General features: G+C 34.5%; 1 protein-coding gene across 4 annotated transcripts in view; it reads left to right on the top strand.

Annotated features, from left to right (window-relative positions):
- FAP (fibroblast activation protein alpha) overlaps positions 1 to 12,102 on the top strand; it is an 83,753-nt gene that overhangs the window by 60,272 nt on the left and 11,379 nt on the right. For all 4 annotated transcript variants that reach the window (XM_062187407.1, XM_062187416.1, XM_062187400.1 and 1 more), the window contains 4 exons: positions 2,803 to 2,901; positions 3,373 to 3,442; positions 4,193 to 4,387; positions 9,074 to 9,128. In XM_062187407.1, the coding sequence (XP_062043391.1) occupies positions 2,803 to 2,901; positions 3,373 to 3,442; positions 4,193 to 4,387; positions 9,074 to 9,128 (419 nt within the window). The remainder of the gene's footprint in view (positions 1 to 2,802; positions 2,902 to 3,372; positions 3,443 to 4,192; positions 4,388 to 9,073; positions 9,129 to 12,102) is intronic.

The raw sequence follows: 12,102 nt of genomic DNA, 5'->3' as shown, positions 1-12,102 counted from the left end.
GGAACAGTTTTGGTAAAGCTGTGGAGATGGAAGACAAATTGAAGTTCTTTCTTCTTTTATTTATCTTTTTGCAAACTTAAGTAGGTCTGTCTATGGTTAGTGGTGGAGCTTGAAAAGATAGAATGATGATGGTAAGGTACTGATGAAATTTTAATTTTTGAAAAATGAGAAACACTTGAGTTTGGAAGAAATTGGCAGACAAAAGGGATTGAAGACATAGAGGGAAATAAAGAGATCCCTGAGAATTTGGGAGGGGAGAGAGTCCAGAAACAGATGAGAGGATTCAATTCTTGCATTGTTGATCAGAGAGAATGAAGAATTTTTTGGAGTTGGGTAACTGTATGAAAATTTGTAGACATTATGGAAGACAGAGCAATGGCTTTATTTCCCCTGCAAGGAAGGGACGGGTCGTTTGCAAATGATGGATGCTTCTTGAATCAGCTACTGTAGAAACCTAAAAGGGCTGGCACTTGGCTTTAAAGCCCCAACTAAGGCTTAGTTTCTTCAGGCACAGCAAGTCCCTATTAAAATTAATAGATTGACTGAGTGAACTCATCTGTCAACTTTCCCACATACTTTGCATGCAATTTAATTTATAAGCAATATAACATTTTGATAGATTTAAACAAAAATCAAATGTAAAACTTGCCATTCTTACAATTTGATCACATCCTAACATAGACACAAAAACATATAGAACATGTGCTACGTGCCATATACTAGCTACTGAGTACAGTGGGTACCGAGAATACAATTATAAGTGAAGACAAGAGTACATTCTGAACTGGACCACCCATTGCCATGTTATAAGCATTTAATGCAAAATCCCATCAATAAATCCAGTGGCCACCACTTCCTCTCCCCAAAGCCCTGTGAAATTCCATTTGTGCTACAAGAGGTGGGAAAATTGTCCCCTTTCTCTCCATAAATATGTAACTCTGAATTGTAGAAACATTAGTAAGCTTTTGAATTACATTTGGCATTTCATTAAGTCATGCATCAGAAATGTTCAATGGCTAAGAACAGCATGGAGGAGTCCAAAGTTATAAAAACATGTTCACACCTGTAATATTGTCTCTAACTTCCAGTATTTGTGGTAAAATATTAAAAATAATAAGTATAAAATAACCCATCAGTGAAGAAATAATAAAAATAAAAATAATCAATACATCAGGCATTCTGTCTGCTTACTCCACACAGGATTCCCTGTATGTGACAGCTTCACATCCAGAACACACACAAGGACAATGAAGTGCTGACTCTAATCACTTAGAATTATTGTTTTGGGGGTTTTAACGTATAAGGATTCACAAGTATTTCTTTATTGATGGCTTACTGAAAGTTAAAATAAAATTTATTATGTATCTTTTACAAATCATACTGAAAACATCTCAATTTATGCCGAGATTAAATATAACGTGTTGGAGCAAAATGTCATGAGTGTATGAAAACTGAGAGTTACAAGAGAAGTAGTTTGGCAAACTTTCTGCAGTTCCAAGTCTGTAGTTCCCTATCATCTGGGACCACTTTTTCAAAAGGGCATAAAAACAAGAAATCCACGGGAGGTATTTTGTAGCAGTTGCCGTAAGCTCACAAGTCATCTAGAACTTTAAAAAAACCAAAGCTACAAGCTCTACATATTACATGAAAGAATAACTTTTCTCTAGAAGGTGCTGGTGTTAATCCCTGTTCAAAATAAACTTATAGAAAGCCCTCTATTCCTGGAAACCTATTTGTATAAATCATCAACTTACAGTTTCAAAAGATCAATAGATTTGTTCAGTTTCAAAGATTCAAGTTTGAAACATAACTGAGTTAAAGTATAAACAATAGCTTTAAAAATATTTTGCAGGTATAAGACAGAAAGCAACTATAGTTTCTGTTTATATAACTTTACTAAGATAACTTTGAGAGAAAGTGTTTGGAAAAAAATTATATGCTGTAGTTCAATTACAAAAAAAGGAATATCCTTTACTAACAATTCTAACAAGAAAAGATAAGACAAGAAAAAAATAGAAAAAACACAGAAATAATATCTGGCCTGTATTAAGAATTTTTTAATTTTCTGACCATGATTTGCTCAAATCTAAGGGCTCTGCAATATGTATTTTATTTATATTACTATTGTTATCAGATATTAAAAGAAATTTCTGGGGGCCTGCACTGTGGCGTAGCGGAAGCGGATAAAGCTGCCACATGCAGTGCCAGCATTCCATATGGGCGCCAGTTCAAGTCCCAGCTACTCCACTTCTGATCTAGCTCTCTGCTGTGGCCTCGGAAAGCAGTAGAGGATGGCCCAAGTTTTTGAGTCCCTGCATCCTCATGGGAGACCTGGAAGAAGCTCCTGGCTCTTGGCTTCGGATGGGCCCAGCTCCAGCCCTTGCGGATTTCTCTCTCTCTCTCTAACTCTGTCTTTCTAATAAATAAATAAACCTTAAAACAACAAACAAAAAAAGAAATGTCTGCTACTCAGATCAGAGCTTTAAATTGAAAAAAAAAAAAGCAGTTGAAGATTGGAAAATGTGATTGAATAAGCAATATTGGTCCTGTGACACTCTTCAGAATGTGTTTCTATGCCATAAGGATCAGTTTAGGATACAGTGATTGAAAATGATGTCCTTCATAAGCCCATGTCTGCTCTAAGGGCTGGATTAAAAATATATTTGTCGAAATGAATCTACTTAAGTAAGCCTTACATGATTTCAACCATATTAATACCAAAGGAATTTTGAGAAAGAAATTTTAAGGAAAATACTGTTGGTTAAAATGAACATTTTATTTTATTTTATTTTATTTTTTGAGAAATTAAAATCCTGGAAGAAAACAAGGAATTGGAAAATGCTTTGAAAAATATCCGCCTGCCTAAAGAGGAAATTAAGAAGCTTGAAGTGGATGAAATTAGTAAGATATTTTTCAAACTTCTCATTTATAAATAGGAAATTGAATACTTTTTTGCTATTAAGAATGTTATAGCATACCTATTACAATCCAAACCCTATGATGTATCACAGGGTCTTATTCTATACAATGTCACTGTAATAATATTTAGGTTTTCTAAATATCTTTAATATGTTTGTGAATATGGTTGATCTTATACTTTCCACAGCTCCCTCTCAGCACTGACATTTTTAAAAAAGAGCTTATCCAATTTTAATTTTAGAATGCGTGCTTCTAGAACAGTAATTCAAGATTTCTGATCATTCATAAATTAGACATAAAATTATCAAATAAGATAAATTTATGATATATTTACAGTTCTTACAGTTGACTAGTTATGGATTGATTTTATGGTATATACTGTTATTAAAGAAAATGAATTATGCCATGAGTGTTGTGGAATGAAAATTATTCTCCTTTTCTTTGTTTTCAAAGCTTTATGGTACAAGATGATCCTTCCTCCTCAATTTGACAGATCAAAGAAGTATCCCTTGCTAATTCAAGTGTATGTAATATTTTCCTTGGTGTAAAAGCTATTTACTGAAAATATGTTGGATGAAATACACATTTATGAAATAGAATGAACCATTCTCCTTGGTAACAGTTCCTATTGATGCTGTTTTTATATATTCCTCAACTAATCAGAGTAAATAAAATATGGTTATTTAAAATAGATTGAGGAAGTTTTGAGATTTTAGATGGACTTGCTTGCATTTGCTGTGCTGAATTTCCTTTGTATGGCAATTTGCCGAATGTGTCAGAATACCTTTGAGATAGAGAAATTGCAGCCAAAAAAATATTGTAAATCATCTTAACGTCTTATGTAATTGAGTTAGAAATGAAATAAAGGAATGGAATACATTTAGTGGAATCACACCCAAAATCAGTGCTGACCTACACACAATTTGCTTAAAACACCATGCATTTTTTTAGTATATCTTATGTCTGCTTTTAGCAAGTGGCAGGTGGCAGAAATGACGAAAAACCCACACATATTCCTTGAAATGCCAACCCTAGATGTATCCGTTTTGGGGAATAGGAGAGGCTGTGTCCCAAAACAACTTCCTTATAGCAAACCTCTGGGAAAAGCCTGGTCTCCTCTTGATTTTGAGCCAGTTCTAATGCCATTGTTACAGAAATTTTATCATGTAATTGTACTGGGAATTACTAGAGACAATTCTAGGCCAGAAAGGGAAGTTGTGTTATATAGAGCAATCAGAGACTCCTCTTTTTGTGTGTGCTTGTTTTTCTTTAGGTATGGTGGTCCCTGCAGTCAGAGTGTGAGGTCTGTATTTGCTGTTAATTGGATATCTTATCTTGCAAGCAAGGAAGGGATGGTCATTGCCTTGGTGGATGGCCGAGGCACAGCTTTCCAAGGCGACAAACTCCTGTACGCAGTGTATCGAAAGTTGGGTGTTTATGAAGTTGAGGACCAGATTACAGCTGTCAGGTGAGAATCTTCTCATTCAAACAGATGTCAGCACGCAAGAAATGTCATGCAATCGCCATTACATTTCTCTGTTCTTAGTGACTTAATTCTTTTGTATATTTTCTTAACTTGGTCTGACTATCATTTATCTTAAAGTGATATTTTTGCCAAGTGTGGAAATAATTTTTATGAGGAGAGACAATAAATATGTAGAAAATGATTTATAGTACTAATGACCAATACTATCTCTTGATATGTCAGTCATTCTAACATCCTTTCACTGATTAACATGGCTCACAATTGTTTAAAAAAATCTGTATTCCTCTAATAATAATCTTCAGAAAGCCAAATATCTGAATTTGTTCAAGTAGTGTGATTCTACCTCAAAAGTTTAGAAATGTCCCAAGATTTCATCAGCATCACATATTTTTAGGTGTTGGACATTCATTTGCAATAAAACCAAGGGTCAAGTTTGGTTTTATTAACATGAAGCTGCCTATTTTGTTTTTATCTAACAAAAATGGATTCATTTTACATATTAGAAATCATATTATGAAAACATTCAGAAGGAAGACAGCTGAATAATCTGATTTCTTCTTTCCATCTATGTTTTCAGCCACAATTTATGGATCGAACATATTTTCCTGAAACAAAAAGCATACAATCACCAAAATTGTAACCTCTTTAGAAAAAGTAGCCAAGTTTTTCTAGACTATTTCTCCATATTTGTTGGGTTTCTGTTATTACAGTGTAAGTGAAATTAGAGAATAGAAGTTTATAAATCTAAATGCTAATAGGCTAATTGCACCCTTAGTCATGGATGTATATGTATGCATGACAACTAAAGGTCCAACAGTTTCAAAGGAAATATCATTAATGTATTTCTTTTGTTACCTTAATCTCATTAATAGTTATTGATTTCAATGCAATGTAGAGAACATAGATTGTATTTAACAGCTAGGGACTAGGCCCAGACAAGACTGCTCTGTATTTTTTAATCTCTAATAAAAGCAGAAGAGTGTACATTCACAAGTAATTTTCTTTAAAAATAGAAAAGTAATCAGGGCTGGTCTTGGCTTTGCTTGTCATTAAATAACACTAAAATCTATAGTCATTAGCAACTCCTTCTCCAAAATTCCATATTTCTTGCTGATCCAGGCTATTAATTTGTTTGGAGAAGTCAATTGTCCAATAGATAGGCAGTCAAAGAAAAACTCTAGCAAGATATCAATTTCATATACAAACACTACAATGTGCCTTAAAGAGAATATAAACACAATTGCCAGTATTAGAGTCTAAATTTTTTTTGACAATTTGGATCATATTTTTTTCATGTGTTTAAACCATACAATGAACACCAAGGACATATAATGCCAAGGCTAAATAAAAACATGTAGATAAAAATAATGCTTCATTTGTAATTCAAGTAGATCTTTTCCAAAGTTTGTAGAGTTAAATAGTTTATTTTGCAACATCTTAAAAACATCACCATCATTACATTATCATCACAACCCACCAATAACCACAAAAATACATCATCATATTTTTGTGCATTTATTTATCACTATGAATGAAGCATTAAAACACAAAAAGAAATAATTTATTGATGTATTCTTCAGATGGAATTAAATTTTAAACTTGAAGGCCATGTAGAGACCTTAATAGAAATTCTTACTTCTAATTCTTACACAAAACCAGAAGTTTTACTACACAGATTGTCACAATAACATCCATTTCTTTTGGCACTTAGAGTTGAAGATAGATCAGAAGTGGTAACTAGAAATATTCACCTTCTTTGAGCAGTTTTTAGGATGGAATCAGAAAACGTCTTCCTCCTGTTAGTCAAGCACATGTTCTTTCATTTACTCAGCCATTCAGCACCTAAACTTATAAAATATTAATATATGCCAGTGTGGCATACTCTGTATAAAATCATGAAATTAAAATCTCTGCTTTCTATGCACTCATAATCTAGTAAAACTGAATATAATGTCTACACTGTGAAGGGACAGCATTTCTATTAGGTGGAACTTTCAGTAAACACCCAGTGAACATAGGGCAGCTGAGAGACCCATGGGAAACCTGTATACAGCAGTGGATATGGCTCCAGGGCTGACCTTGACTTTGCTTGAAATCATGACTATGCAAATTTGAAAAGGAGGCCTTAAAACTCAATGTCTTGAAAAAAACAAAAGGTAAAATTGATAGAATCATAATGTTAATCCTGGGAATGATAGAAATCCATGCCCATGGAAGTGTTTTAGATATTATTTCCACCAAATGCCTGACTTGGTGAATCAGCATTGTAATCCTCCATTAGTAGCCTTTAAATTTCCCCCTAGAGAATTCAATATGCTCTTTTGAATCTCTTATAAAATATAGTCCAGCTAAATTTTCTACCTACCCATAGAAAATTTTGAATGAAGAATCTTTACAATGTTCCTGGAAAATGTACATTGTCTTCTAATTTCATTTTTTGAAGAACTTTTGGAAGTACCCTCATAAATATGTGGAAACAATTGAAGTACTAGTAGAACCAACATATAGATTTTTAAAAGAAAAATGGGAAAAAATAAGCCATGCAGACCTAATTTTTGTGTCTATTTATGCAAAGAAGAGTTCTTCAAAGAAGATACTGTGAGGTCACAAACATAAGTAAAACTGGAATTTGCTTTCTTTAGGGGTCTCAGTATATAGGCTGTATATGAGAACTATAACCCTTTGGTGGTTATAGGCTCAACGCTGCTCATCTGGAGTATATTTGGCATTTTTTACATACTCAAAATTTTTGAAATTTTATATGACTTGGAGTTTAATGGTAGTGAGCAACTGTACGAAAAATATTCTATCATACTGTTATAAATATTATCAAGGAGACCTTTTCAAAATAGGCTAATAACATCACTGGGATTCCAAATTGACCTTGGCCTAGGGTTGTTTTTTATGATAGAAAAATTAAAAAGTTCAATCCAGCCTCTGAGATTTGAAGAATATTATTTTCATAAGTTACTGCCATTTTGTTGATTTAACCGCATTATCAACAGTATTTCTGATAATCCTCCTGGAAACTCCTCAGACTTTGGAAATGAATTTTATAGAGCCCTGTTGGTCTCAAAGTACTCAAATTATCTAGCTAACCTTTAACCTAGTCCTGCCACATTAAGTGTTAATGTTTCATTTCCATGCTAACTATTGCACTATCATTTCCTGTAAATGTCATCCTTTTTAGAATAAACCGAGGAAGGGAGCTGATAAGCATTTCCTGTTCCCATGCATCACCTGTTATTTGCTTTTTACCCCAGATGCAAGGCAGAATGATTGCTAGCTTCTGGGAGATCATAAAATCACGAGTGATTTTATGGCTCAGAACTGTCTTCAAGTACCAGCAGCACGATTATTATTGTTTTTGCAAGAAATTGAACCTTCTCTTCTTTCACTTGGGTTTTGACGTTTGTGGAAGGCTGTCTGAAAGGTCAATGTTGGCTGCACATTTTCTCTGCTTCACCCTGAGCAGCATCCACACAGGTAGCAATTTTTCATTTGCTACTGCATTTCTTTCCTGTACACTCCTCAGTGTCCTTCAGAATCAGTGTCGGGTAAGCTGTGACTAACGGGGCCTCTTCCCATCTGTTTGTCCCGGGCACTTGCCCAACTCCTCTATGCATCAGAAACATGCATGTTGAATCAATGCAATGAGTGAAACGGTTGCCGTGAAATCCCTGTAAGAAACTCCATTACTCAACGAATGAAAATCACTCCGTTCTTATTCCAAAGAAGAAATGACGAGAAAGAGAAAAAAAAAAAAAAAACTATTTTTCTAGGTCTGTGTGTCTGACTTTGGCCTCCTCCTCCCCTTCCTGCTACTGTTGCAGGCAGTAGCTTGTGCAGAGACACATCTAGTTCATCTTCTACCACTCTCCTCTGTCTATGAGATTTCTTAATGTTTTTTAATCAAACCACCCCCCAAATAGATCACATGTTCTCTGGAACATGAGCCATTAGGAATGAACTTGGTATAAATTAATCTGAAACACTCTTGTATGGACTTTGAAGGTTTCCAGTGACTTTTAAAAGCTGTTCCTAAGGAAAAGTTTATTTTCAAAATAGTTTTCATATGGATACTCCTCTTTGATGGAGCTAAAACAAATCACTTCCTGATCTTAAAACATACATGCAATTATCCATACCTTGATTAATTGAGGGTGTCTAAGTATGAAATGAGATAAGAATTGATATTTTTTTCAAATATGACTAAAAATTAAATGGAGATTATTACTAACAACTAAGCAAACAAGATCATTTGAAATTCTTAAAAGTCAAAGCAGCAACAACAAAACCTTGTTTCCAGAAGCTAGAAGTTTGGATATCTGGTCTACCTAGAGGTGCTACTACTTCCTTGTGTTCTTAGGAGCCTGCCCTGCCCCTTGACTTCTCTGAATCTCACCCACTCGGTCAAAATTCTAGGCCTTCAGCCATGAGAGTACTGCTTAATAAATGCACAATGGAGTCAAAGAGGATCCTTCAGCCTTTGCAGAAAACATGATAATATTATTTTAATTATTTGTAAATGCAACCTTATTATGCATGTCTTTAAACAAAGAAAATGCAGCGTTTCTATTAAATTTTTGGATTAAATATGCTTGTGTAATGAAGTAAATGTCATGTGTACACACTTAAAATTCTAAAAATTTGTTTCTTTTACTTTAGAAAATTCATAGAAATGGGTTTCATTGATGAAAAAAGAATAGCCATATGGGGCTGGGTGAGTTGTTTTATATGTTTTATGCCTGTTATTCAGTTCAGCAATCATCATTCTCTAAAGTGTTCGCTTATAAGGTTTCTCATGAAATGTTAATGTTGCAACATAATTTAATCTGTCAATGGAAACAGTCAGTATGGGTAATCTGGTCTTCAAATTGGTGGTTTTCAGTATTAATTCCTTTTTTAATCATTTAACCTCTTTACTGTACAGCATATCAACTCACAGTTTGTACATTTTTATGTAATTTTTAGTGTTTTTATTAAATTATAGCATACAGAAATGAAGAATATGCATCAGATACTCCATTTCCCTCAATATTTTAGAGCTAAATATTTATTTTTCATCTTATATGTCATTTTTATGCAATGCTGAGTAAAAGTCTGAAATTACAGGAACTTAGAGAATGTATATAACATCATACCTAGCCTACCACTCTCATATCTTGGCTGTTTGACATTATTTTTCTTTTTCCCTTCTTTTTCTGTCTTTCTTAATTTTGTTTTTTTTTTTTTTTTGCAATCAAAATCTTTTATTAGACCTAATTTTAATTTGTGCTAACTGGAAAGATGTATTAGCCCCCTTATTATAAGTTACAGAGACAGTTTCTGATGTTTGAGGAGCTATTTTGAGAATATACATTAAACAAAAGTAGCAAAATTTATCAGTCATGGGCAACATGGGCAAGGAAGTCACTGGAAAGTTAGCAAAATATTGGAAAGAGTTTAGATTTGCCCATTATAAATTATGATAATTAGCCTTCAAAGAAGATTTCCTGTTTCACTTTTTGGTCTGAATTTGTACATTTGCAAGTCAATTTGCAGCCGGTTGTGCTTGGGTTGTTTTTCTTGGCTGTTTTCTCTGAGAGCGGCCTGCACAAGATGGAGGGAATGAAACCCAATATTGAAGCGAATCTGCACGATTCAGCACAACTCTCAGCTCAGTGACCAGATGAAGGGCTGTTAGGAATTTTGAGAAAGTTGTTATTTCAAACCATTTGGTCCTTAAAACTATCAAATGTTAAATATCTAAACAGAATGGAATTCAACATGGGTGGAAATAAATGAAATATTTTTATAGTGAAATATTGCAGATAAGAACTTTCCTACATTCCATTTTCATGAAATTTCCCATATCCTTGAAAAATACAAATCTCAAGCTGAACACTGAACATATAATCATTAACATTTCTCCTAGAGTTATGCTTTGCTTTTAAAGTACAAGCTTTGAAATAACCATAAAGTAGAACTTTTTGTTTCATTTATAGGACATACTAGGTATTAGTCTGGTAGAGAACCAGCTATGTTGGGTAATCTAAAGAAACTACTCATCATCCAAAAATATACTTCTACCAGCCTGAAATTATTTAATAAGAGATTCTTACCACATCTAATTGTGCAAATGCTACTGAAATAAATTGTATATTAGACCTTCTTTTTTGCTTATTCTCCAATAAGTCAGTGATTGTGAAGGGACCTCTGAGAGCACATTTGAGGAAAGAAAGTAACAAGGGGACTGCCAGTGAGTACAACATCTGAGCTGACCCCAATCAGCAGACGGAATCAGAAGACAGAAAAAGACCTTAATACTATTCTGTTTTAATCAAGTCTTTTGGTTAAGACCAGTCAATATTTATGAAGCCATCTATCTGACCACCAACATGCATTCTTCCATTCAGGTAGTAAGTTTTCTTTGGTTCTCAATGAATTCTTATACTAGGTTTTATGGGTAAAAAAATATGGGCAAGTGAAAGTCCTGGCCCTCTTGTGGGAGAAAACAGACAACAGACCAGCAATGGCTCAGCAATGTTCCAAGTATTAAGAGAATTATAACTTGCTGTGGAGAACAGAGAGAAGAGTGGCTAATTATTGCCGTGAACCTAAAGGAAATTCCTTCTAGGTAGAGAGAAGACCATGTTACCCAGGTTCTTAGGTGCCCACTAGCCTGAGAAATTTGTGCATGAGAAATTTGGGTTGACCGGGGATGCCTAGAACTTTAAAAGATTAAAGTATCAGGAGGAAGGTGAAGGAAATGTGCCTTCATAGATTAGTAGCCAGATTAAAAACAGCCTTTTGGGTCACCTACAGGAGAGTTGGTTTTGGATCTGGCTCTTTTCATTTTTTTTTTCTTTTCACCCTTGTCTCTTTTCATGCTGTTGTGTCTCTAAGATCAGTACACCCTGTTAGTTCTGCACATATTGGTGTATTTCTACATATAGATTTATATATACCTTCACCACCCCTTGAATATTTAGGAAAATCCCTTATGGCTTCAGGGATGATGATGTCATTTCCCTGCTACTAATACCCACTTCTGTTCTGAGCTCCATCCTTCAAAAGCCTACTGGTCACACCTTCTGAACATCTCTTGTGGGCCTCAGTTTAATTTACCTTCAAGATAAGCTTGTTATAGTCCACTTTAAAGAAAATCTTTATCTTCATTAAAGTTCTCGCTCCACCTAGTGACCCAAAGAAGAAAGCTCAGAGCTATTTTCAACCACCCCCTCTCCCTGACTCGAGAAGTTTTTGGTTCATAAATTCTGGGAATTCTACCTTCAAACATGAAAGTATTTTCTCACCATCCCACTTGTGTTGCCTTAGTATGAGTTTCTTCATGAGTTATTTAGGCCACAGCTTTTTGAATTTTAGCTTTTGTAAGCATCACCTGAGAAGTTTGTGAAGTACAGCTTCCATGGTCTTGAATTGAGATTCTGATGTAGTACTACTCCAGAACAGGGCCCTAAAGTTGCCATTTCTGAAATGATCCCAGGTAATTCTAGAGCTTTCGGCCCATGAAGCACAGGTTGAGTTGCACCAGTTAAACTATTCCAAGTGCTTCTTAACTATCCTTTCTGCTTTGGCCTCACAAGCTTCAGTGTTGCCAATGAAGTTATCATTAACAAATACATTTGTAGCACACTGATTTGTGACTTTGTTGCTTATATATTTTCTAGGGTTCCATATTGCCTGCAACCTAA

This window comes from Lepus europaeus, chromosome 1, assembly GCF_033115175.1.
Source record: "Lepus europaeus isolate LE1 chromosome 1, mLepTim1.pri, whole genome shotgun sequence".
Classification (NCBI taxonomy): domain Eukaryota; kingdom Metazoa; phylum Chordata; class Mammalia; order Lagomorpha; family Leporidae; genus Lepus; species Lepus europaeus.
The sequence above is the reverse complement of the archived record's forward strand: the minus strand, read 5'-3'. Positions and strand labels throughout refer to the sequence as shown.